Genomic DNA, 27427 nt, shown 5'->3' with positions numbered 1-27427 from the left:
ATGATCTAATTTAATTGTGGAATATCACATAAAATATGTCATGCAGTTGTTACATGGAGTATTATCCCAGCAACCAACCCTCCAACAAAGAAAAAAGAAGTATAAATATATAGGATAAACAAATGAGCTCATATGAACATAGGTTTTTCTTCTTTGACACGTTTGTTCATGTCACTGAGATGAGATGCCTTTTGGCTCCCTATTCATTCACGTAAGCCAGATAGCTCAAAGAGGAAAAGAAAACTAATTAATTGCCAGAGACCACTGCATCTGGTTATAAACCCATGCTTCTGGACCAAAAAGACACTAAATCATCAATGTCTGAATAATGAACAACAGTGTCAGGTCTGACTTCTTTGGCGGAAATTAGGGAATTGACCCAGACAACATTAGCTGCATATTAATTTTAAGGTCTTAATTTCATAATCAATAGACACCTTTTGTTTGCTAACCTTAGTTAGTACATATGTTTCTATTTGCCCATTTCTATAGGATCTGGTTCATCCAGATCATAAATAGTATAGTCAAGGCCCAATGAAGACTCATATCAAACATAAAGAACCACTGAAAGGATAAGTAGAACTTGAGTAAATACCTTTCCTTAGCAAGTTTGTAGAAGTTCGAAATATGGCCCCAAAGTGTTTTTTCAAACGTTTCCCAAGTCCGATCCACATCTTCAAAATATTCTCTGGTTCACATAAAGATTTTGTTGTTTTGTTTTGCTAAGAACATTAAGAAAGATCATCAACAAAAAAAAATTGATAGATAGTAAAAAATTGAAGAGCAACTATTCACTGACTTTAGTCTGCCAACTTCATCCTTGTGCGACGCAGCAGCAGCTAGAGCAAACCTCCTCTTGCCGTCTAGTGCAGTTAACCTCTGCATAAAGATAAGAACATCAAAATCAAATTAAATACACTTCAAGACAAAAATCAGGAACCATCAATAAACTTAAAATTTTCTTGAATCCTTCTATTAGAAAAAGAAGAGAACAACCACTCCTCAACAAGGAGAAAAAAGGAACGGAGAAACCAAAGAAAATACAAAGAAAAAGGATCCAAAATTAAAGACAAGCTAGAGCAGGAAAGATATGCCCATGACAAGGTATTGCCTGACAGCAACCCTCTCTAGGAAGGGAATCAGTTCAATGAAAAGTGAAAACTGGTTAAGTTTATAGCATCAGGTACCTCATACGTATTAGTCAGTTCTATATCATCACTTAAAGAATCCCTTGCTTCAGCTGCTTCAACAGAAATAGACATCATCCCCTCCACATCCTATAAAAGATTTTTAGAAGAGCTTAACATTTAGCTAGCCTAAAAGAAAGAGTTACAGATAAGTTCGAGATACAAATATGCAGTTTTCAGAAGAAAATTTTGGAAATGACATATTAGTAAACAGATACAATCGACAGAACAGTTCGCATAATCAATCTGGCTGTTACCCACACACACTAAGGTGAGACTAAAAATATGTTTGACCATGATGGTAGCTTGAAGATTTCAAGAAAGAATGTGTATTATCCATTTTCTTAATAGTATCATAAGATCTTTTTAATAATAAAAATTAAACAAGACAAAGCCTATGTTTCTGTTGCAATTCTTACTGAATTTCACATAATGGATCAATGAAATGAGAGTTAAATGCAATTGCTATTATCAGAAAGACTTTTTGAAAGGGTAGGTCTACAAATGGCACAGGAAACAATTCACTATCAGCCACAAACCATGGAGAAATCAAAATAAAAAATGTCAGAAAGAACCAACAAAATGAATGTGTAAAAATCATCTAAGGGAATATTAGACGAAGTATCCTAAGGTGCTTCTCTGTGCACCACATGGAAGAAACTGCCGTCAATCATCAGACGGAAAATTAACTTCCCTTCCTTACGTTCCACTTCATCAAGATATAAAGAATTTTCAAGTCTCTCCTTCCAAGACAAAATAAAATAAAAAATAAAAATAAAAAGAATGTTACCTTAGCTATTAAAAAAGCATATTGGAATTTGGAGAGCAGAATCAAATAGATACCTCTCATAAATAAGCTGACAGAAAACCAAATAACTACACACTAACCTTTAGAGTTGTATTCAAGTTGTTTCTTGCATTGCTGAGGAGTTTTATTTGATCATGATTTTCAATCAGGGTTTGACATTCTTGACATAACCTGATATATCAGAAATTAAACATTATAATGAAACTATAAATGTCCTCTTAAATGAATGATGCTAGAAGAGTTAAAGAAGATGAAAGAGCAACAGTTCAATCTTTACACTAGAATATATGCCTAAATATAAAGAAAGAAAAAATATCATAACATGTAAATAGACATACTTTTCAATGGACAAAAAGTTCTCACGAAGTTGATTTATTGTCTTCTGACACAATGAAAGCGCATCTAACCCAGCGTGTGCTTGTTCTACCTGCCAGCATGCAAATACTTCAGACAGTAAATTCACATTATTAAGTGAAAATCAGGTACACTCGCTGCTAAGGAGCACCTCAACATGCTGAATTTTAAAACCTTATCCATAAAAATGAGAACAGTAACTCAGCATAAAAGTCTTCACAAGTGCTTGAGAAATGTTATATGAGTTGTTTGCACACGATGCTAACAGTAATGAACAAGACAAAGCATATGAGAAAAGTGGAAATGGGCGAAAGGAAGTGGACACCTATTTTATTATAAAATTGAATTTTATGCCTAATAAATTAGCCAAATACGAAGAAGATACACATGGAGAGAAAATACAAGTGAAACAGCTCAAGTTTCATTTATTAGTAGCAGTAAAATGATTCAGCATCTTACAGATCGATTTTTTTGTTTCTCACTCTTAGACGAGTAAACTAAATGAAGTACGAACATCTCAGAGGTCTTCTGGAGTTTATAACTTTTGTAAGATACTTTGCCATGTTGTCTAATGTAAGCCTGTGATTGCTTAAAAATTTAATTAAAAAGATAAAAGGATGAATATGTATGTAAAATTCCTTGAAAGGCAAGTAATCACAGCCAGGAAACTATGCTTCTGCCTGTTAATTAGCAAATTTAAATAAAATTAAGAATACTAGTACCTGTTCTGCGACCATTGTACTGAGTTGTGCATCGTTTGCCTGTCAATAAAACAATTCATTCAAAATCAATGTTTCCTCCTTACGAAACAACTAGCTAATAAGACAGCTAGCCCTATAGTAACAGAGAGGTGAAAACAGGAAGTTAATAAAAAATCATACAAACTCTCGTGCAATAGACGAGAGTCGGAATGACCAAGTCTGAATTTCTGACACAAATTGCATCGGAAGCACCTATGTGTCTCCAAATGAAAATGCGAGCAGACAAGAATATGTAAAAAAGAAAAATCTAGAACGAACAAATGGACAAGCATGACGACTAGTATCCAAAGCAAACAAGCACGACGACTCAAAATTTTCGCTTTCCACTCAGTTTAAACCGAGCAAATTCTACACGACACCTGTTGTCGCTGAACATAATCCGCCTTAATCGAAGCGATCGAGGACAGAAGCTCCGGGAGAGGTAGAAGCTTCGCGACCTCCCGTACGGCGGCTTCCTTGGCTTCGACGCCGAGATCTTGCATCATCATTTCATCCGAGAAGGAGACGAAAAAATCGCGACTCCTTCAAATTTTCCGAGAAAGAGCGAAGCAAAAGACGAGCTGAAAAAAGTGATTACAACGAGAATGGGATCGGTGGGGGCCTGGCGGGTGGCTTTTCCGGTTGGAAATATGAGATACCCGATCCCAATTGATAATCGTTTACCAATGCGCTCTTCGACTCGGACCACTCAGTACCCGACAAAAGGCGTTTTGGTTAGTTAAATCAGAAGAACAGACAGATCAATTTATGACGATTGACACTTGAATAGAGCGGTGCATGGCCTCTCTTAGCGATCTTTTTTTGTAGTAAACAACTTATGTTAACGTAATTGGAACCTCTGATTTGACCTGGCTTGGCTGCCTGCCTGACTGACTGGCTAATAGGATTGAAAAGTAAACTTTAAGATATGTCTTCATTGACCTCTAAAACTTATTTGTTCTATCGATTTTAATTTTTTTTTCTTTGGAAAATACTCTTTATGAACTCTTTTTCTTTTTCTCAAAGTAATTGACTTAAGAAAAAAATTTAAAATTTTAAAAAATTAAATACTTTAATAACTCCAATATTTTTAAAAGAAATGTCATATTTTTAGTAGTAAAAAACTAGTTTAATATTCTTTGCTAAAAAAAAATTGATTGAGTTGGTGGTAATGTCATCGTGGTGGACCTAGTGAGGGAGAGGAAGTGGGAGGTTTACATTCTTGCACAACTTGTTTTTGTCTAGAGAGAGGGTTTTCAAACTGGTTGATGGTTGAGTCGAGATGAACCTGATTTAGTGAGTTGATTTGGTCCTCATATGATGTCATTACTTTACATAATATTTACATATATAAATTATTTGTTATAAACTCTCTATTCTCTTTCGTAGGGGAAAAAATTGGTTTTTATTAATAGAGGTTTTTAAAACCTGTGTTACAAAAATTTAGAAGACTCGATCCTGCCTCATAAACCTACCATGCAACCTTGTCTTTCCCTTGCCCCATGAAAACTTGATTTTTCAACCCCGTCTACACTATTAGACCCAATTAGGAAAAACCTAAAAGGGAAAGGGGTGAATAGATATAAACTTTGTTATTAACTTTTTGTTTCTTTTTACTTAATTTATATATACACACTATTGAATACATTTCAATGTGTAATATTGATAAAAGATCAAGCACAAGTTAAGAATTATATAAGAATTACGCAAAAGATTTATAACAATTCGCAACCCAAACTTGACTTGCTAATCCACTCATAAGGCATTTGAACTTCAAAGTTAATTCACTGTGTTTGGGAAGTCAAATGAATCTACAACAAATTGTTTCACTTGTCAATTACAATGTTACCCATATAGGGACTTATGTCACTCAATTGACCAGAATAACTAATTTACAATGCACTATTTTACATAGATTTATAGCAGTAAACTAGGCTTCCAACCTAGACTCACAAAATGATTTTTTAGCAGCCAACCAGGTACTCCTAGCTAGACCAACAAATGGATTTATAGCAACTCGCTAGCCATACTTGCTTAGTCCCACAAAGGGATTTTTCACCAACAACTTTTCACATAGGGACTTAAGGTTAACAACAACTAGTTACACTCATCTAAACTAACAAGGATTCTCAGTAGTAGCAAATAAAGTTTACCAGCTTATATTCTCAAGGAATTCAGCTGCTAACTAAGCAACACAACTAAGACCCACAATAGCTTATCGAAAGCTTATATGCAAACACACAAGCTTCTCTTAGTTCAGTTGTGATGAGGGTTTGTCTTGCTTACACAAGGCTTGACCAAAGAGTGTAAAGGTTATTTGCTATATAATTCAACTTACAACAACCTCTAAAGTAAGCATATATTACAATAAAAACATGAAAGATAAGCACAACCAATCCTATATGTCTATTTTATGTAATAGCACTTCAAATTATCCTTGATGACTTCATTAAAAAATTAAAGCTCAAGATGAAATCATATTGTTCTTTGAAATAATGGAACAAAAATAAAAAGTCGTGTGATTCAAATATTGATTTACAATCAAAGCTCACAACGAACAATTTGAACTTGATAATTGATTTCAAAGAGCGGTTGAACTGGTTTAGTTATACTTGACCAAGATCAATTAAAATATTTCCAAGTGTATGCACATTTATTAATGATTTTTTTTAAAAAAATCAACTCCAATTCATTAAAATAATGCAAATACCACTTCAAATAAGCTTGCAAGAATGAATAATAAGGTTTCAAACACTAAAAGAAATTTGACTTCTACAAATGAAAATTTTTACTCGCAAAAACTTTTTTTTACTTGCAAAAAAAAACTTTGCTGGTTAAGTTGGCACCTTTTTTATGCTAGTGAAATTATAATTTCATTGACAAAGTTTCAAAATCTTTGTAAGAAAAATTGTCATTTTCCCTCTCAAAAGTTTGACAACTTTGCCATCAAAATTTCAATTTCACTTGCAAAAACTATCTTTCTACTAATGAAAATAGAAATTTTGCAGGTAGAAGTTTAATATAAAAAAAATAAAACCTTTTGCCAATGCAATTCAAGTTTCACCAACAAAAGATTCCTTATGCTAGTGCAATTTAAAGTTCATTGACAAGTTGTTTCTGCCAGTAAAAATTAAATTGAAAATTTTGTTAACCTTTTTTTTCCCTACGAAACACTTATTTTTGTTGGTAAATGTGTAATATTTTAAAAATAAATGAACCTTCTATCAACAAAATTAAAAATAAAACTCATTATCATGTGGAAATATTTTTCTACTCTTTTTTTTCCTATCAAAATTATACAATAATATATAATATTAAAAAATACTAATAAAATAATTAATTAATTTATAAATATTTAATATACATAAAAATATAAAAAAATAAATGTAAAAAATATACGTGTAGAAAAATATATTAAGTATATACACTAATACACAACAAGTCGATCTCATCACATCACTTGAGGGGGAACCAAAAATGCTTCTCTCGCTTTATACACAGTTGAAAAAAAACTAACGCATCTCATCATGCTCGGATCATAGACTCTCATGTTGAACTTGTAAAGACTGCATCTCTTCTTGAGTTCGGTGCAATTTATCCTCAAGCTTTAATATACAAGTAGAAGATTTTCGAGGTGTCCTAGTAAGAAGTGGTTGACCTTGACCATACCCCTTGATGTAGTTAGATTTGTGACTAAGGAAAACTCCATAGGGGTACTAGTTGTAGTCACCTCATCCACCATCTGCTACCTTTCATTATATTGGAAACAGCAGAATAAGTAATATTTGTTTCTTCAATAAGAATAAATTTGTAAATAAATTTATCACAAAAATAAAATTATACTTACGTATTTTTCCCTGGCACTTACACTCCATTCATGTGTAGTCTCAAGGTGGGGGTTCCTATAGTAAGAATGTCACCATTCATGTGTAGTCTCAAGACATGATATCAAATGACTTGTACAATTGTGTTTGATATTAGCCATGATATCCATCAATAGATAATTGCATAAACTAATTTGAAACAAACAAATATGGTTCCAATTATTACATATTAACATTGTCAAACACAAAAAAACTACTTAGATTCATTATCATCTAGCTAAATTTCATCTTCTCCATCTTTGTGTTTGCCCTCTACCTCATTGTTAAATTCTAGGGTCCCATAACTTCACCTCCGGAGACCATTTACTTGGATGTGTGAGAGAAGAAGGTGAGAAAAAAAAGAAGTGATAGGAAGAGAGAAACAAGAGAAGATAGAATGAAGGAAGAGAGAGTGTGTGAGAAAAGAAGGTGAGAAGAAAAGAGAAGTGATAGGAAGAGAGAAACAAGAGAAGATCGAATGAAGGAAGAGAGAGTGAGTGAGTGAGAAAGAAGGAAGCTTTTAGGGTTGAGTGAGTATGCTCTTACCCTCTCCCTTATTAACTATTTATAGCTTTCACTAATACCAAAAAATTACAAGAATGCTCTTATCATAAGTAATGAGAGAGAAAAAAAGTTGAAATATAAATATAGTTACAACATAATGTCTATCAACTTCAAGTCTCAAACACTCTTAATAAGAGAATAAAAGTTAAAATATAAATATAGTTACGACTTAATCTCTATCAACTTCAACTATCTAACATTCTTCTTCTTCTTCCTCATATTCATCCTCTACCTTGGTCTCTTCTTCCTTGACTTCATTCTCTACCCTTGAAATTGGTGTAGGTGTATGTTCATGAGGAATATTTGTCCTAGCCAAAGGTCCAACACTATCGTCCACTTGGACGAAATAAATGTCATCATTTGGCAACTCCTATTAGAAGGCATATGTTTCATCAACAATGGTTATCCTCCAAAACATCGAATGAATTTCTCATCACCATGTTTTGAAATACATGCCATAAAACACCATTTTTAGGGTCATCTAAGTAGAACACTTGTTTTACGTGAAATTTCTAAGTAAATAAATTGTCATTGCACCATGGTACATGAAGTATCGACACTAAAGAAGAACTCATCAATCTTTATACGTTATCTTCTATTACTTATAACAAACCACTTGCACTTGAGCACATAAGAAAATATAAAAGTAATAAGATAATTTAAATCTTTTGTGATTGGTTTAGATAAAGTGTTTGAAATGGAACTGGGTCAAAAGAAATTATAATTAAACAAAATAAATAAAATTCTTAGAAAATTCATTAGTAGAGTAGACAATAATATTTACACACACATAAATGTATACATACATACATACATATATATATATATATATATATATATATATATATATATATATATATATATGTATATAATAGATTTAATAGAAGTAATCAGAAGAAGTAAAAACCCAAAGTAGCCACATACTTTCTATTCTACAAGGGTCTAAAAAGATCCAACTTATTTGGACTAACATGAAATTCAAAATCTTAGTTTCAAAGTATTTTTACTTTTTTCAAACTCCAAGGAGCCCATTAGAATGTCTACAAGAAATATAACAAAAGTTTGAAGAACTAAAGATTGCTTAAAGCTTCAATATCCTTGACACACAAGGAAAGCTTCCTAGTTTGGATAATTTCATAAGAAAATATCATAAATTCCTCATTAATAAAAATACAAAAATTGAATTTATTTTTTTGTTAGTTAGCTTAGTCAATTTTGGGATCTAGTAATGTGCATAGACGTGATTTTTCATTGACTCGTGTGACCTTAAGAGTAGTTTTAATCATTTTAAAATTTTAATTTTAATTTTAAAATTTTAATTTTGGCAAATCCAAATTAGAGCTAGACAAAGTCTTTTACCACGTAAGCCCCTTTGGAGGTGGAGAAGAGTATCATTTACTATTTTGGGTTGAGAAATAAAAAAAACTTGGAGTTAGTTTCATTCTTGAAGAAGTTGTCTAATATGTCAAAGTTTTCATACCCTTGATGTATCTTAGTTGATCGTCTATATTATTGGTTTATATGAGTTTTGTAAAATCAGATTCAGCCACACCCACAAAATGATTTCTTTCATCAACTGGGGGAGAACATTGTCTCACCTTATCTTGTACAATGAGGAGGCAGTACCTTCCCCTTTTCCCTAATAGGAAAAGAGAGCGTCTAGGCTCCAACATCTCTCTCTGTCTCTCTCTCTCTCTCTCACTCTTCGTTTCTTTTTTGTTCTTTTTAATTTCTGGTTTTCATCTTAATTCTATCTTTCCTTCATTTTTTTCTCTATAGAAAGACTAGCTCCTTGTGAATGAAACGTCCAACTCATCACAATTATTTGTTTTGGTCTCCTTCCATGGCAAGTTTTCTTTTCATTTAATTTAGTTCTTTTGATTTATTTTAGAATATGTGCCTCTCTAAAATAAAAATAAAATTTTGAAACAAGTTTCTCATTTATCAAAGTTCCAACTAGGTCAGCTTGCTGAAGGAAATACCTAATGTTGTGGTTGGAGAAATTTGTGGTGATAATATAATGAAACACATCAATAAAAAATAATATAAAACATAAGAAGATTCTGGTGGTTCAAGAAACTTCCTATATCCATGGTAATGACTCTCTCATACATGCAATTAGCTATTTTGAGAGTTCAATTTATAATTCTTCAATTCTTCATGGTTATCCATCATTTTGGATTGAATCTACATAAATTATTGGATAAACAAAAATATCATTGCTTTTGGCACCATTATTTGTTGCATTTGTGCCTTCCACTAGTAGTGTGAAGTCTTCCACAAAGACACCCCTTTAAATTGATGCTTGGTGAAACCACCATTAGTTTATCAACAAGAAATTGATAATGTTCGCAACCAAATCCCTTGGTAAATAACGCAGTGAACTAGTCATTTGAACGAACAAGAAAAAAAAACTAAATAGTTTTACGAACAATCTGTTGTTAGGTGAAATCATGGTCAATCTCAATCTACTTTTATGTGCTCATGCAAGACAAAATTCATGGCTACAGTGAGTGTACTATCATCACATTGAACAATAGAAACCCCCTTGGAGCCAATCAATAAAAACAATAACATACAAATACAAGTACAAATACAAATAGTAATGGTACAAGCAAGAGCTTTATATTCAACTTTTTCACTTAATCTGGTCAATGTGCATTGTTTTCTAACTTCTTGTGATATTAAATTGGGGTCTAGAAAGACAAAATAACCAAACATAGACTTATGGATCTCAAGGTCTCCATCCGAAGCCAAATCTAAATAAGCAATGATGCCACAAAGTGTGATAGAGGAAGATGAGCCAATGCCAAGAGTTAGAAAGCCATGGACGTATCATAGAATATGCTTTTAAGGGATCCCAATGGTGGTCTTTGTGGTTATTCATAGACTAACAAATTTGATTGATTGCAAAGGTTAAATCAGGTTGAGTTAAGGTAATGTGTTGTAGAGGCCCTACCAAACTACTATAATGCTTGGGAGATGCAAATGCATTGCCTATGTTACCCATTAGTGTTTTGTGTTGAACTAGAGTAGTGTGTGCCGGTTTACATTGACTCATCTTTGCTCGGTCTAGAATTTCTATAGCATATTCAGATTGGCTAAGCTACAAACCTATATCTGTTGTAACAACCACCCCCCAAATAATAACAAAGTGAGCTCAAATCTTTCATCTAAGCATATTCAGTTTGGCTAAGTTGCAAACCTATATATGTTCTAACAACCACACCCCCCAAATAATAACAAAGTGAACTCAAATCTTTCATCTAAAGTTGATCGTGTAGAGTTCTATTAAGGGTGGCAATATAAGCGTAATTATTGCCCATGAACTAGGATAAAAAAAAATAGAGCCACTAACCTTTCAAATGAACATTGAATGATCAACCTCTATGTTAGAAAACCCCTATTTACAAAACACTTCTTGAACATAGTGAAACCAAATATGAGATGCCTACTGGAGGCCATATAGGGAATACCAAAGTTCACAAACATACCATTTAGGATCTTAAATTTGAAAATAATGTGGCTTTTCCATACAGACTACTTCTGCAAAAAGACGTTATTTATGTCCATCTAACTAAACTTCAAATAAGACATATTGAATTGAAAACTCTTATCGTAGTCTAACCCATACTTCTCATTATATCCTTTTCCTATAAAACATTGAATTGAAACTCTTGTCGAAGTCTAACCCATACTTCTCATTATATCCTTTGCTTATAAAGCACGCTTTATAGTACTCAACAAAACTATCCAACCTATACCTCACTTTACACACCTATTTGCACCCAATGACATTATTTCTTTGAGGTGTCAACAATCTATCATGTATTATTGTGATGTATGGCTTCAATCTCATCTAACATAGTTCGAATCCACTTACCATCTGTAACAATCTCATGGTAGTGAAAGAGTTTGTTGATGTAGAGAGTATTGGTAAGTAAGATGTGGTGATGATGCCATCAACAACCCAATCTTCAAGTGAATATCTAGTGTGAGGTATTGGTAGTCGTAGTGGTTGAATGAAATCAACAACTAGTACTACAAGAAGAGCATCTCTGGGAGGAGAAAAATGACTCGTGGATGGAATGGTAGAAACAGTACTATGTAGAACAATATCATCTTGGGAAACAGACATAATTTTTTTAAGGAAGGGAGGTGGCTATAGAGTTAGAAGGCACATGAAAAAAAAAAAAAAAGACCACAAGGGAAGTTTCAAAAAATATAGGTGGACTGGATGGTTGTATGAGTATGATGGAGGGACGTTGGAAAGAAAAATGTGATTCTAATATGAAGGAGGAAGGTTATGAGGGAAGGAAAACTAATGTCTCATCAAAAGTGACATGTCAAGGTACGTAGAGGCATCAAGTACGAATATCAAAACAACGAACCTTTCGTATTAGTATTGCAGCTAATAATGTTGCATTTTGTATCTTTGGGAAAAGTTCATCCCTTTGGCTTACATCAATATGGACAAAGACCCGATGACCCATAGAACAAAAATAAGTATAATTGGGAAGAGACCTAAACAAAAACTCAAATAGGGAGACATGATGTAAAATGGGAGAAGGTAAACAATCGATAAGGTAGACCACAATGAGACACAACTGGCAAACATAAGAGAAAGTGTCATCTTGGTAATATGACAATGCTTGCAACCACAATATTTTGTTGAAATATATAAGAACAAGATCGTTGATGAACAATCTGATTGGTGTAGAGATAAGAATGAAACTCTAAAGACATTTACTCTACCAATCTATCACTAGGGAGGATAGAGATGGATTGACCAAGAAGTTTATCAATCATGAGGCCAAACTATTTAAAAGTTTTTAATATTTCAAATATTAAGCGAAGAAAATAAATTCATGTGTAATATGTATGATCATCCATAAATATGAAAAAAATAGTTACATGAATAAGAAAAGATAAGGGAAGGCACCCCAAATATCAGTGTGAATAAGCACAAGGGGTCGAGAGTTACTCATGATGTTATCAGAAAATGGTAATTTCTGTGTTTTTTTGTTAATAAGAGTCATATATAAAATGAACCAATTTATTTTAAAAGAAAATGTGATTTTATTTGGAAAATATAGACATAATCTAGAAGGAGTAATGTCCGTGCCTGTGATGCCAAACTATTGGATTTATATCTTTATTCAAAAAAGTAAACAAACAAAGAAGAGTAGTAGAAAGTGGCAGGAATAGGCAGAAGACTTTGGATGATATTGGTTCCTTCAAAGTAGAATAGGGGACATGTCACTTGTCCTTTAACAAGAATCCCTTCAACAAAAGGCCCTTCGAGACAAACAAAAGCACGACATAAATATAAGAGAGGCTTGACATTCTTGAGTAAATTATAAAACAAACAAAAGACCTTAATGGAAGGTAGGGACAAGAAAAACCTTCTTGAGACGAAGAGGGCCATGGAGTGTGTGTAAAATGATAAATCCTAGTAGAATGAGATGTGCCATCCATAGTGATAAGTCTATCAGAACCAATGAAATGAATCAATTTAGAAAATTTATCGGGATCATTTTTTATATTGTGAGTGTCACCTCTATTGATAATTCATCTTTCTAGTAGCACTTGATATACTCATCTCATTCATCTATGCAGCCAAAGAAAAATATTCAAAATTGTCTTCCTCTTCCTTATATTTTTAATAATAGTTTGTAGCTTTTTCACCATATCCCACATACCTGACATGGTATCCTCTCGCCATTGTTCATTTGATCGTGACCTTTCTCATTGCTGCCAATTGTCACTATTCTGACCTCTACTACCCCTACTTTAAACATGATTGCCCCTTCCTCGGTTTTGTGTAGTTTGAAATTGGGCTGCTAAGACATCAAAGTGGAACCAAAGAACGATATTATAGTTGTTGTTCTACCAGAAGTAATTGTGGTAGAAGACTCTTAAGTGTATCAAGGAAGGTTGATTGGTGATTATATGTACAAATACATGATAGTTGTAGTTTAAACCATCAGTCAAATAAAGTACCTTGTTGTTGTTCTTGGTGGTTTTACCAAATGTGGTTAGTTAATCACACAATTGTGTTGGGTCATTATAGAACACTTGTATGCTTGATTTGCATAACTTAAGCATTAATTTGCATGGAATATGATGCATTTATCAATGTCAATAGGATAAATACATTAGAAATAGTGATCAATTGTGGCAGTAAGTCCTCAAAAATTGTGGTTTTGATCCAAGAAGACACTCGAGTATCATTTTGTAACTAGTATTATTTCAAGTATAGTCTCAATTGTCATGCCACTGTCATCATCGATAGTTTGGGAGATGGTTTTGGTTGGACTGGGTATAGTTCCTTCATTGTGGCATGTAAATACAAAGTTATGGATTTATATCAAGTTTTTTTAATAAAATAATTCATAGTGTTGAGCTGAATGGGCACTTGCATGTCACTATTCAAGGTTGTGGAAGAGGTAGACATGATTGAAGGTATGCAAAATATACCCAAACTAGAGCAAAACAAGAATCTCACTGACTTTGTGTAAAGTCAAGTCAACTTGTAAGACTATCAAGTCAACCAATTGGCATTGTTGGTTGACTAGATGCAGTTAGAAGGAAAACTTGTTGATTGGTTCGTAAAATAGGTTCATCAAAAATTGTATAAAGACTACCCTATCAAGTGATTGGCTATGTAAGTCGACTAGATGCTACATAAAGACTACTTGGTTGGCTATGGGAATCGATATGAAATTAACCAGTAGACTGGGTTGTCTTTATTTTTCAATCGGATGTGTCATGGCTATCATATTCTTCCTCTCTATGACAATTTACAGCTTCTAATTTTTACTAGAAAACATGCTTCAGAGCTTCAATATTTTAGGAAATCTTTCCTTTGGCCTCAATAAGAGTTGAAAGATTGTCGATTACTTCTGTAACACATAGACAGGGAATACAAGAAGAAATTGATGTTGATCACTTTGCAAAGCAAGCTTCAATGCAAACACAAGAGGAGGTCTCGCAACAACCACCCATGCTTTGATTGTTTGCTTTGATACCCGCTAAATTAATGATTTAAATAAATAAAAAATAATAAAAATGCAAGTTATTTATATAGTTGGAGAAACTCCCTACATCCACGTAATAGCTCTATCAAAGAGCCAATTAGTTGTTCTTAAAGCTCAAGTTATAATTCTTCAATTGTACATACAATGGAGAATTTAGATAGGATCTAAATATTTTTTTGGATAAACAAAAATATCATGCTTTTGAAGTCATTATTTGTTGCATCATATCTTCCATTAGCAGTATCGGGTATTCCACTAACTAGTGGAGTTGCCCTACAATAAATTTCAATTTAGGCGTATTGGTGGATAGAAGTATATTTATGTCTTTGCATTTATTCATATTTTTTTCTAGAGCTCCATAAATTGTTGTATAAGTTGATTTTCTTTCTTAGAATGATCGCATAGAGTCAAATCATTAGAAATATGTGCTTAGATGCATGTACCTATTAGTCCACTTGGAAATTTACAATGAAATCTACTTCACCTAAATAATGTAGATTACCTTGTTTCTTCGTAAAAATGATGGATAATGCAATTCCACTATGAGAGGTGGAATTTCACTTTCTATGGATTCTTCACTTTCCTTTCTTCTCTTTGTTTTCTTCCCTTTTGTTGGAAGATGAGCCCAACTGTTAAGCACCTAGCCAATACTACCCAAAAGACCGACCTGTTAGGAGCGGAAGGCATAAGTACTTAACCCTAGGATCAAATTCGCCCAGGGCAGGACCGGGTGTGTAATAGTACACCCCCGTAGGGGGGAGCCGACGTCCATGACGGCCCAACGCTAGTGACGGTCTACTCTAGCGACACTGGCCCGACCCACTTTGGACCTACCAGTAATTTTAATCCGGCCTCTAGGTCGCCCCCTTCGCTAGTACAAGGTGTCTCTGCCTGAATTTGAACTCGCAACGTAGGTCTGACTCTGATACCAAATGTTAAGCATCTAGCCAATACTACCCAAAGGACCAGCATGTTAGGAGCAGAAGTCATAAGTACTTAACCCCAGGATCAAAGTCGCCCAGGGTGGGACCGGGTGTGTAATAACAACCTACACGACCAAGGAAGACCCATACATCCAAGTGTGATAGAAGATGGGCACAAACTCATAGGACCAAGGAAGATCCCACACATCCAAGAGATGTAGAAGATGGGCTCAAGGCCTACATATCAAAGAGAATGTCCATATAGTGATGACAGGATGGTAAATAAAAAGTCATCTCTTAAGAGATAACATTGATGTGATTAGGTTAAGTTCCAGGGGTATAATTATAATAATATAGTTTTATCATCTATAAATTGAGTTTTAGGGAGAGGGTTAGGACATAAGTCCATAACTTCTTCTTCCACTTGTTTTCTCCCAATGAGTCTCTTCTGTTTTTTTTCTCCATGAGCTAAATCCATAGAGTCTTGAAAATCAACACATTTTTTTCTTTGTTTTTTCTTTCTTCAGTGTAACAAGATGTCAAGTGGGAGGGGGACAAGGAAGCCACACACCCCTTCTTGTCTGCACTAACTACAAGAGAAATCCCCCTTGCCAATAGTGGCAGGAGGTTTCTCTTTAATGGCTCTTTTTTTTATATAAATTAGTTTTATATTATTGTTATTATTAATTTAAAGCTTACTTGTTTGGTAAATTTTTCTTTATTAATTTAATCAAGACTAAATTTTAATTAATTACTTAAACAATATGAATACTATATAAATTTTGTCACTTAAAGCTTTGATAATTTATAAAACAAGTATATTAGTTGATTATTATTATATAAAAGCACACATATTATTGTATAATTTTTTATTAATTTACTTACAAATTTGGTAATTGTTTACCATTGCTTAGTTGAAGTTTGGATAAATAAAATAATTCACAATGTAACTTATAATTATATTAAATCATGTGTTGTATAATTCAAATATTATTTATAAATTATTATATATTTTGTATAAACATAAGAAATTATTTAATTCTATAATTTTTTAATAATTTAAATGACATTAAAATTAATGTAATCAAATTAAAAGTTTATTTTGTAACTTAAAAGTTTCCAGTGATTATATAAGTACGTTTTTTCTTAATTATCTGATATGAAATCAATTTTTTTAGTGGGTTCTTTCTGTTCTTGCCATTCTTGACTAATTACAAAGACACGTTGGACTGGACTGACCTGTGACATTTTTCAGATTTGTCTGCGTAAGTGACCGCAGGGGACCGAAGCCGACTTCTAGTTGCAGGTATTAATCAGCTACCATTCTATCTCCATGAATTCGTGAACTCTTGTGCGATTCCTTCCAACATTTTCAGCTTGCACGAAATTTCTTCGCAGTAAGAGGTTTTTTGTTCTGGCAAGGATGAAGCTTTCCAGCAGCAAATTGAACTTGCAAAAGAGAGACATCGGATTGGAAGAGGGTAAGGTTCAGTTCATTTGCGTCTTCCTCATTGAAACAACCCATGTTTTCCTGGAACTAATCTTCATCTGATGGCTTTTTGTACTTTTGTCTTTACAGATCCATCGGACCGTTACTGGCAAGCCTGATGCTCCATGAACTCGTTGCAACACTGGTGAAGGTGGGTACTTCTTCTCCGGCCACGACGCGACCTTCATGACACCAGAGAAGTTGAAGAAAGTGCTGAAAGCCGTCAGTTTGATGATTGTCATTGCTGAGTTCATTATGATACCCCAACAGAACTGATCAGCTGCTCACTCGTCACCAAATTATAGGTTCCAATGGATAGAACTCAGCAGGAATCACATGCGCCTCGGAACTTTATTATGATAAACACGATTTACAAATTTTAGAGAATCACAGCCTCCCAAAACAGTTAAATTTCCACAAATTTCTAAAACACAATCATAATCAAGACTGAGCATCACTCTATCTCGGATATCAAACAGGTTTCATACAAAGAAGATTAACTCAAAGCCCTGTTCTGGGGAAAAAGAGACATGATTCCATTATCCTTGCAAACACGATGGTCCAGTAATAACAATCCTGTCCTTCCAACTCGGCCTAGGACCTCTTTTTTTACATCATTTGGACAACATCAAACAACAATAGAAGCAACCCGAACAGATAATAGTACAACCACACATACCCTTTCATTCACATGCTAGCTTCGTGTCAAAGCTGCTCAGGCATATCCCAAATGCCTGAAACGCAGACAAAGGGTATCGATAATCCATAGTAAACAAATCTTTCCCAATCTTGCCAAACTGAAGGATAATCTTGTCATTCTCACTGGACCCTGATTGTGAGGCCCCCACACCTGCATTTCCAACAGTATTGTTGTTATTGTGGTTATTATTGTTATTGTGGTTTTGGTTGTTGTTGTTGTTGTTGTTAGTTTCTGCAGCCTCTCCAAAAGCAGCAATAAGCTGGAAATTCTTCACTGAAGCAACCGTAACTCTACCACGAAAATTAAGGCACCAGCATTGAAGTTGTTCATGCCATCTTGGAGCTTTGTTCTTCAATATAAGCGGGCTTTCTTTTCCCAATACATCAACTGAAACTTCAGTGAATCTTGTGCTACTATAAAACCTAGATGAATCAATCGACTTGAGATCATCCGGTAAGTCTAGAGGCTGAGATTGGGAGAGAGAAAGAGTAGAAAAGGAATCTTCCAGTGATTGAGCAGGCAGGTCATGGTATGTGGGGACGAAGCCATGGGGTTCTAGGGCTGAGGCAGGGATCGAGTGCAAGGTGCAGCGCATGCGCCGAGGACCCCTTGTGCCCAGCATGTTGAGCTCATAAGCTATGTGAGCAATGCCATAGCTTCCGGATGGGACTTTGGGAGACACTTTACGGCTGTAGAATCGGCGGCTTGAACGGCCTGTGGATGTCACAGCCCCTCGATAAGGTGGTTGATTGTCATAAACAGCAAATTTTGTACCCAGAAAATTGGACCTTGCAGAAGATGAAGAAGAAAAGAAGAATGATCAGCATAAATCATGTCATAGACAAGTTTGTATATCAGAAATTAAGAATTCCTCCAGCACAATAACTTGTGACATTGCCTTCTTTCACTGGTTATAAGCATCAAATTGGTGAGCCACCTAATACATAATATCAATACTTGTTTATCGAGGAACTGACTATTTGGACACATAATCTTTGTCCATACTTAACAATTCACTGAAATTCAATTGGCTATTGTTATTGTGAGGTCTCACCTTAGTTTACCAAGGTAGCTGACACTATTTCGAGAAACATCCATTGAATTCAGAGATATAATGTACTCTGCATGAGTAGGACGCCTGATTTTCCGAGCAGCAAGAAGAAATTTCCCATTCTCTACATCCAAAAGAAATACAGGACACAATTGGTTCTTGCTTATATGTATGAAAGAATACTAACTAGCTACACTTCCTCAGCAACATCAGTATCAGTTACCAAAACCCTAGTTAAGAAATCACAAGTGGTCTACAGTTGTAGTCTTTTCAGAGGGCAGTCTCAGGCAATCATAATGGATAGATTAAAGATTATGACCTCAAAAACATTAGAAAAGTTTCAAAGAATTTGAAAGAGCTTTCACATTAAAAATAAACAATTCTTAAACTCTTCTGTTAGACCTAAGAGTACATATTCCATGAGGGTAATCATGTAATTCACACACAAAAAAGAATGGGATTACACATGAAAAAAATTGCAAAGTACAATTCTAACCTGATGGCTTTGGGATACATGACTCCAAGACATGCAGACATAATTTCCTTCAGATATTGAGAAAGTATCCGAAGACTTTGTTTACATGAGAAACCAACTTTAAAAGTATCACCAGTCTTCCACAGAAAAGTCAAAATTTTGTATATATCTTTGTAGCATTTTGCAGTGGTAGTCTCTATTGTAACCACTTAATGGTATACCTCGAGCAACCAGAAACAGACAGCAGAGAGGTGTCTAATTCTGTTTTCATATCAATGCATGTTTTTCCAAAGATATTACCTACACACTTCCCACACCAGATACTTGATCAGTTAAAAATTTCATATATGGTAACAGACTTACCATGAGTTGGGAGAGGACGTTTCCACCAAGAACAAAAACATTAACTTATAGATGTTGAGGTTTGTACCATAGAGGACACATGGGACGATTTATTCTTACTGGGTGTTAGATTACAACAAAGTGAAGCAGAACCAGCATCCAAAGAAAGCCGCACAGTTTCTTTTTCACAATCTCCGATCTAGTCCATCTTGTACACTCCAGGAAAAGATAATGAAAATTTTAAAATTAAGGGAAAAAGGGCATTTACATCTTTGAATTTACAAATGGTACCTTCAATTTAGTTTGCTATATCCTTCAAAAAAAATTAAGAAAAAAAAATACTTGAATTGATATTCCTCCAATTTTAAGATAAACCCAGTCTTATAACTGAAACCAAGCACCTTGAGTAATAGGATCAAGCAGTAGAATCCCATTCTTGGTAACAAAACGAACATAATCCAACACTTTCGTGAAAAAGATAAAGAAAACACCTCCTACAATGAGGAAAAGGCAAAATCTCCTCCAGAAATTTATATTTTTTAAGACAATTTATTTTACATGCATATTAAAGCCCACGTTTGAAAAGCATTTTCGCAACAATCCAGAATCAAATACATTACAGCAAGCTTCTGCCACAGGATATCACTAAAATGAATCCATTTAGCTTTATACGATGGTGATGTTTCTAGCCCATTTCCTTCTTTATAACAAAATTCATCACCACTTCAGTTATACTATACCATCACGCTACTTGCCAGAATTGGACTGTTTAGCAACCCAGAAAGTGCCCGGATCTGGATCAAAAGGAATAAACCTTTTGTGGTCAGCATTGGAAGGTAATTAAAAATGAAAATTATAACATAAGCAAAAAAGAATTCCAGAGAGAAGGGGAGTTCCTACCTCCCCCTCCTCTTCCCTCCTTTCTTTTACACACGCACAAGGGAGGGATCCCTTACCAACCCCGATGGAGCAAAAAGATAGGGGGAATAGAATGGCACCTCCCTCCTTTTCCTTTCTCCTCCCTAATAAGGAGGAGATGGGGGACCATGTCCCCTATCTTCACCTCATTTTTTTCTGCTCAAGTAGGGTGGGAGGGAGCCCACCATTCCTCTGTGTTGGAGGAGGGAGGGTGGAAGAAGAGAAGAGGGAAGGGGGAAGCCCCTTCCTCTGCATGAACTGATTGGTTGCAAATCTGGATGGGTCAGCTGGTTAAATTCGGTCCATTCTGAGTTTTCAAAACCAGGGGAAGAGACACTTTCAGATGAACTGTTCAATCCTGACAACATTGACCTAATTTCTTCCAAAACAACTTTCAAGTTTGAAGTCTATGCCGCTGCAACCAAAATTTTCAATAGTTTGTAAAAGATAAGACTTTTAAGCGTTTCCAGAACCATCCTACATTAACCCACCAACTTAATAAAGGGGAGCTTGCATGTAGCTGCCATTACTGCATTAGTTTAAAAAGTCCGCCTCTCTGCAGCAGTTAAGAATAGTCTGGCATTTTGTTTGTTTGAGATTGCAAGACGAGAGGAGGGGCGCAGTTAAGAATAGTCTCTAAGCCGTTCCTGACCAATTGGACAAAAGAATTGAGTAACAAGGAAAATAGTTTATCAGCACAAAATGCAAGGTCACATTGTTAGCCTTTGCAACCACTAGGTTGCACAACTTTCAACACCAATACAGCTCACTTTGAACAAGGAATTCATACGTAAACAATGTAATAAAAAGAATAGCCCATCGTAAATGAAGACTAGAGTTATCACTTTTGATTGTTCATTCTCAGCCAACAAATTACAAAACACTATCCCTTTGGTTATCAATTTTCAGTTAACTTTTATAAAATAAATTACAAAAAAACAGTAGATAATCAAACTGCATTGGCATCTATGAGGAAAATATGAAAACCTAACTTAAAAAGTCAAAATTTGCACGTGTCAAACAAGAAAGGCACAAAATACATATTTCTAAATCAAAATAATTCAGAAGAAGTTTTACCAGGATTCAGACCCAGGTAGAGGTGGTAAGTTGATGTTGCCTTGTTCCTCTTAATATAGCATTGAATCTGTCCGGTCCGAGGTCCTGGCTACAGTGGTCAAACATCTGATCTGATTAGAAAAAGCCTCGGACAGCTAGTGGAAAAAAGGCAAATAACTTAGACAACAAGCAGAAGCAATCAGCACGATCATGCTCCTGATTCTCCTACTTTCTTCCATCTCTTCCAATTTCTATAGATCATAATTCCTTAAGATTTTAAAACACTAGAACCAATGAAGGTAACTCCTATACCACAAGTCCAAAAAACACAAAAACAAAGCCAAAAACTTACGCATACCCGTCAAGTTGCACTAAAGAGCGTTTCCTTAAAAAGCTCGAAATTAGCACTAGTACACAACACAAAAGGATGATTGTAGTAGCAGATGACTGTCAATCAGAAAGGTAACTTCTCATCAAGCATTACTAATCAAAAAGTTCCAATTTTGCAGACCTTCCAGGCAGAGGTGACGCAGAACTACATAGTACAGCAAGTTTGCGCCACAAATCTCGATCCGTCCGGCAAAAACCCCACACTACTCACCAGATTTACAATGAAGCATGTGAAATAACACTTGATATAAACCCAAAAGTACCTGCTTCAAGGAAATAGGGAATGTCAGCTTGGCACTGATCTCAGGAGTACCCACGATCTCTTTACACATCTGCCGCCAGGAGCTGCAGACGGCCGCGCAGGCGACGACGTTGCGCCTTGCTGGCCACGTGCTCTCGCTGGCCTCCAGTCGCTTAACCACATCCCTGAGCAGCTCCGGCGGCAGTCCGGCCCAGCAGCTCTGCTCCCCGTCCAGCAAGTCAAATTCGAACGATCTCGTCGAGGCGGACGCGATGGATGATCTCCGCCTCCTCGAGTCGAATCCCCGCCTCGAGAAGCTCCCGATGCTGTCCTTCACATCCTGCACAATACTCCTCAGAGACATTGCAGTGAACTAAAGCACAAATTCTAGGGTTTGAATGAAGACAGGTGACATAGAGAGATAGAGGGAGAGAGAGAGTCTGAATCTGGGTAAAGTGGACTTTTGCAAGCAGCAGATGCAGTTAGGGTAGTCGTTCCCCAAAAACAGTAGTTGGGATTTGGGAAGAAGCGAATATGAGGACGACGATAAAGCGTATAAGCCGCCGTTTGCTAAAAGGCGCACTAGGAACAAGGAACAATATTTTCCTTCCTTTGGTTGATTAAAGCTAGCGTTTACTCTTTACTCTTGCCCCTTTGTTTTCTCTTCTTTTGTATGAAATAAGTAGGTTATTAAAATGCAGATTAGGGACTTAATCAAATCACAGCCCTCCATTTTGTTCCCTTTTTTTTCAAAAAGATCAGGGAAGAATCTTTTACATCATGGACCCCACACATGAGTTTTGATTCTATTCTTCACCTATAAGGGAAAAAAATTCATCTCCTAACCCAGCTCACCAACTCCCACTTGCTAGTCACAGTGAGACCCGTATGGATTCCCTTCGAGTCAGAGTTCAACACGTCTTCCTAGCCTAATCCCTCACAAGTGGCATATCTTCCCATTTATAAAGGCAAAACCTCGTTGACTTGAATTATTTTGTTCATTGTTAAGATGAAAATGGGGGGTTTTGTTTGTATTTGTGTATGTTGTTAAGCACCTAGCTAATACTATCCAAAAGACCGGCCTGTTAGGAATGGAAGACATAGGTACTGAACACCCAGGACCCTAACAGCCATTTGTTACGATGCGGTTAACAATAAAATGATATATAATCCACTATTTTCTACAAGGATTTTGTCTCACATTTATGAAAATGCCACTAGATATAAAAACAAAATTACAACTCTGTAAGTAGGTTCCTTTCTCTGACTCGTCTCATTCCCTCTCCATTGCTTGAAACATTGTTCCCCTTGTTGGGAGACCTTCAGTCATGAGATCGTCATAAACCTAGTTGTAATAATAATTGTTAAATATTTAAATTAAAAAATTAGATAGAAGTTAAAGCCTTATTCGAGAATTGGCAAAACAAATAGTTCAAATGGTGAGACAACATTCAGATACTAGTTGAAAATGAATGAAAATAAGCTAAAGGCAATAGGCTCACTATTTAAAAGGTTCCTTGTTCAAGCAACTAGTAGCAATCGTTTTCTCTCCCCTTTTCTCTCTACCCCTCCTCTCCCATTCCACTCAAGCCCCATCCACCTTCTTTTACTCCTTATCTCATCCTCTCCCCTTTCTCCCTCTCTTCTTTCTCTCCTTCTTTTTCTCCCCCTTGACAAGGAAACCCTAATGTAGTAGTCCTCAGAATTTGGCACACATGAGTATAAAATACCTCTATTACGGCCCAACAGCCTTTTCTTCACCTCTCATTTTCTATATGTAGCTTATGTGCTCCATTCTTGTGAAATGGCCCCCTTGGAAGGCGAGGTGAGAAGAGGTAACATTCTTGCTTAAAAAGAGGCATAGTGAAATCAAATATATAAATAAAGTAACAAATTGAGAACATATAAAAGTAACAAATACTCCATTATTACCATCTCCTATCTCTCTCCCTCCCTCTCCTCTCTCTCTCTCTTCCATTATTCCCCATCCTTCTCGGCCATCACCCCCCCCCCCACCCTCTTCCTCTCTTCTTTTTCTCTGTCCTCTCCCTTTCTCCCCCCACCCCCATTCTCCCTAGGGGGCATTAGGACAAGTTTCACAAAGAACTTCACCTAATTTGACTGAATCAGAAACCCAGGAATGAGGGCTTCTTCTCCTCCCATAGATGTGGGAATAGGGTGAAGGGAAACACCCCACTTGAAATTGGGGCATGGATATGTAGTGATTTATAGTGGTTCACAACTTAATATTATAAAATTATAGGGCCTAACCGTGTTTGTTTATTTAGAGAAGAAGAGTGAAGGAGAAAAGAAGAAGAAAAATAAGAGATGTGGAAGGAAGAACTTAAGAAATCAAGAGGGGCATGAGAATGAGAGAGGGGAGAAAGATGTTGACATAGGTTGACTCATTCTGTAATTTGGTTGATAACAAAACTCAAGAGAAGTAACCTAGCAATTTGTAATTTAAAAGCATTTCATATGCATTGTTTTCAAGTAACTTAGGTACAATGTCTATGAGGAAGAACTGGAAAATCCAACACTAGACCTTGAGCCAAATGAAGAATCAAGTCACATTGAAAAAACACATTGGAAAAGAATGAATAATTGAAGACCAATAGACTGTGAAAAATAGAAAATTTTCAAGAACTTTAGCTTTGTAAAGTAGATATACATTAAGATTTTGATTCTTAGGTATGAGTATGTTTTGAAACATAGGACATACAAATATTTTCTAAAACCATATATTTCAACTTTAGTCAAATGTTTTAGAGCACTTCATTCATATGGATTTGGCCTATATCACGCTTAGAGCTTAATAGTATATACTACAAAACAATATAATTAATCATCCGCTTAGTTGTATGATTAGTAGTCTAGAATGCAACAAACCTTAAGGAATACTATCAACCAATTTCAATTTTCAAGAAGGAAAGGGCTTAGCTAAAATTACAACCTTAAGGATAAACACTTTTCTTCAAACCAAAGGGCACACAAATGTGAGTGACAACTTAAAGAGGATTCAAAAACCCTGTAGCATCCATTGGTAAACAAAGTTTCATACAAAATTGCTTAAATTGATCGGATTTTAATGTTTAAAAACTCATCATTTTCACATAAAAGTGAAAATTTGCCATCTAGCCAAAAACAATCAAAACATTGCTCAAAAATAGAAAAAAAATACTTAAATTTTTGTTTTGATATGAAAATCAGAATGGTATCCCACTTATTAATTTTGATGACTTATGAAGTTTGAATTGAGGCCGAGTATATCACTCTAAAATATTCTTCTCTTCTAACATTCAAGTTGTATAGTAAATTTTTGTGTAAAGATTGACTATTTGAATATATACTTCGTTGAAGAAAAAATATGAAAGCCTCTTACATGATTCTCACAATAAGAAATCTTACAAAGCCAAAATGTGTTTTAGTTGTGTTAGTCTTCTATTTATGTTGAGTTATTTAATTAAGGTAGGACTTATCTTTAATTGTTAGAGTTTGAGAGTAATTGGGACAAGGGTAGTTTAATTATAATTGGACTCTACTACTTTCCTTGATTATAAATAGGGGTTCATGTACTCTGATTACATCAAGTCAATGGAGTTTTTCTCTTTTCCATAAATTCAACATGGTATTAGAGCAGGTTATGTTAGTTGACACGGTCAACCCACAAAATTAATGTGATCCTTTTCTGATCTATTATCTCTAGCGGTTTAGGTTCGTATCTACCTTCTTTTTTTTTTCAATCCATATACCCTTATTTACTACTGTTCGGTGATTTCTACCTCAGGAAGACAACGACTTATTGATTTTTGGAAACTTATCTTATACTAATTTTTTTTGAAAAATCCTATTATCGGTATGTTGAATTTAATATGTCAGGAAGCTAGTTCTGCTATCCAGCGCTGTTTAGGAAAGAAGATGATTGTTGGTTGCTGAATTAAAAGTTTCTCCTATGTTTGTTGTTTTGTTGACAATCAAGTCTTTGTCGATTATTTATTTCCGGATGAGTTGAGTTGGTTCATCACTGCTGTTGTTGTCCGATTTCCAAACTCACTACTGGCATCGTCTTTAATCTTGCCAAAATTATTTTGATTAAGCCATTGGATAATCTGCTAGAATCGAGTCGTCGGTTCTTTACTTCGTTTGCCTGGTTCGTCTATTTCCAACATCATGAGTTTTTTTTCCTTCATTGTTGTTGCCGATGGTTTGCCGAGTATCTCTATCAAGATTCTATTTATGCTAAGATTACGCTCTACCGTGGTTCATCGTTGTCCCACTCTGTTTGGAAGCGGGGACGACGATTACCTTATTTCTGCCTCTATCAAATCGTTATTGACCTATCTTTGACGAGAATCACAGTCTTGTTGCCATTGTCAGAGAAGACAACACTATTCTGGTGTTTTGAAACTCTTCCGAGCCGTTGACAACATGAGTTGAATCTTGCTGGTTCATCGTTGCAGTGTTTGGAAACCAGCACCGCAAGGAAGAAACTACTGTTGCAAAATTAATGTTTCCCTAAGTTAGGAAACTGAATTTAATTGAGCGCCGGTTTTGAACACAACTCGGACCAGGCCGAGTTAATCCAGCAAATCTACCAACCCGAGGTTACTTCTGTTCAATCGAGTCAAATCGAGATGGGTCAGCTGAGTCAACTCGATTGGGTCAACTCAAGTTCGGGTCAACTGAATCAACCCACTTATTTTTTGCCACAGTTATACGTGTTCAAGTCCCGAGTTCGATACATATTTTTTCTACAACTCAATTATATTAGTCTACTATTTGACTCAGTTCGACTCGGTTCTCTATCTCTTACTGGATTATTATCTTGGATTGTGACTCGGTTCCAACATACTATTTGGTGCAACTTCCTTTTTCACTGATGGACTCACTGCGGACTATTTCATGTGTCCTTATTACCCTTAAGGATTTCAATTATTTATTGGTTATCCACTACTATACAACTGCACATGTGGTGCATGTTATTTGGGCATTGTCTCATTTCTACTACTGTTGTTGTGTCTATTTGATTGAGACATCATATCTGAAGAAGAAATCCACAGTTGCTTGCTTTGGGTTCATTGTTTGCTAACTGCTATTGGCATTGGTTTGTCTTATGCGAAATTTGAATTTCTTAGAAAAATAAAACACATGGTGGCCTCAACATCTTATCTTCCTCTTTACCCATTACACATTGGTTATTTGGCAGTATTTCTCCTACCATCCTTTATTTTACACTCACCCATTTCTACCCTTTGAGAGTTTGTACTTGGTGTCGTACTTATACTT

General features: G+C 35.3%; 2 protein-coding genes across 3 annotated transcripts in view; both read right to left on the bottom strand.

Annotated features, from left to right (window-relative positions):
* The window catches only part of LOC137947879 (exocyst complex component SEC6), a 28391-nt gene extending 24603 nt beyond the window's left edge, over positions 1–3788 (bottom strand). For both annotated transcript variants that reach the window (XM_068793700.1, XM_068793701.1), the window contains exons 1-7: positions 3470–3788; positions 3072–3110; positions 2334–2422; positions 2076–2166; positions 1188–1277; positions 800–879; positions 596–688 (exon numbers count right to left, since the gene is read on the bottom strand). In XM_068793700.1, coding sequence (XP_068649801.1) covers positions 596–688; positions 800–879; positions 1188–1277; positions 2076–2166; positions 2334–2422; positions 3072–3110; positions 3470–3598 — 611 coding nt within the window. In that variant the 5' untranslated portion in view covers positions 3599–3788. The remainder of the gene's footprint in view (positions 1–595; positions 689–799; positions 880–1187; positions 1278–2075; positions 2167–2333; positions 2423–3071; positions 3111–3469) is intronic.
* Positions 3789–17432: 13644 nt separating this feature from the next.
* On the bottom strand, positions 17433–22677 carry LOC137947869 (tubby-like F-box protein 6). Its single transcript, XM_068793687.1, has 4 exons — positions 22164–22677; positions 21532–21619; positions 18723–18843; positions 17433–18456 (listed from the first exon to the last, which is right to left on the bottom strand). Exons 1-4 carry the CDS (start codon positions 22503–22505, stop codon positions 17652–17654), a joined length of 1356 nt encoding a protein of 451 aa, XP_068649788.1. The 5' UTR covers positions 22506–22677; the 3' UTR covers positions 17433–17651.
* Between the last annotated feature and the right edge of the window lie 4750 nt (positions 22678–27427).

Source organism: Aristolochia californica, unplaced genomic scaffold, assembly GCF_029961685.1.
Source record: "Aristolochia californica isolate CCGP_79_NKW_82.1479 unplaced genomic scaffold, dmAriCali1.0.hap1 SCAF_13, whole genome shotgun sequence".
NCBI lineage: Eukaryota > Viridiplantae > Streptophyta > Magnoliopsida > Piperales > Aristolochiaceae > Aristolochia > Aristolochia californica.
The sequence above is the reverse complement of the archived record's forward strand: the minus strand, read 5'-3'. Positions and strand labels throughout refer to the sequence as shown.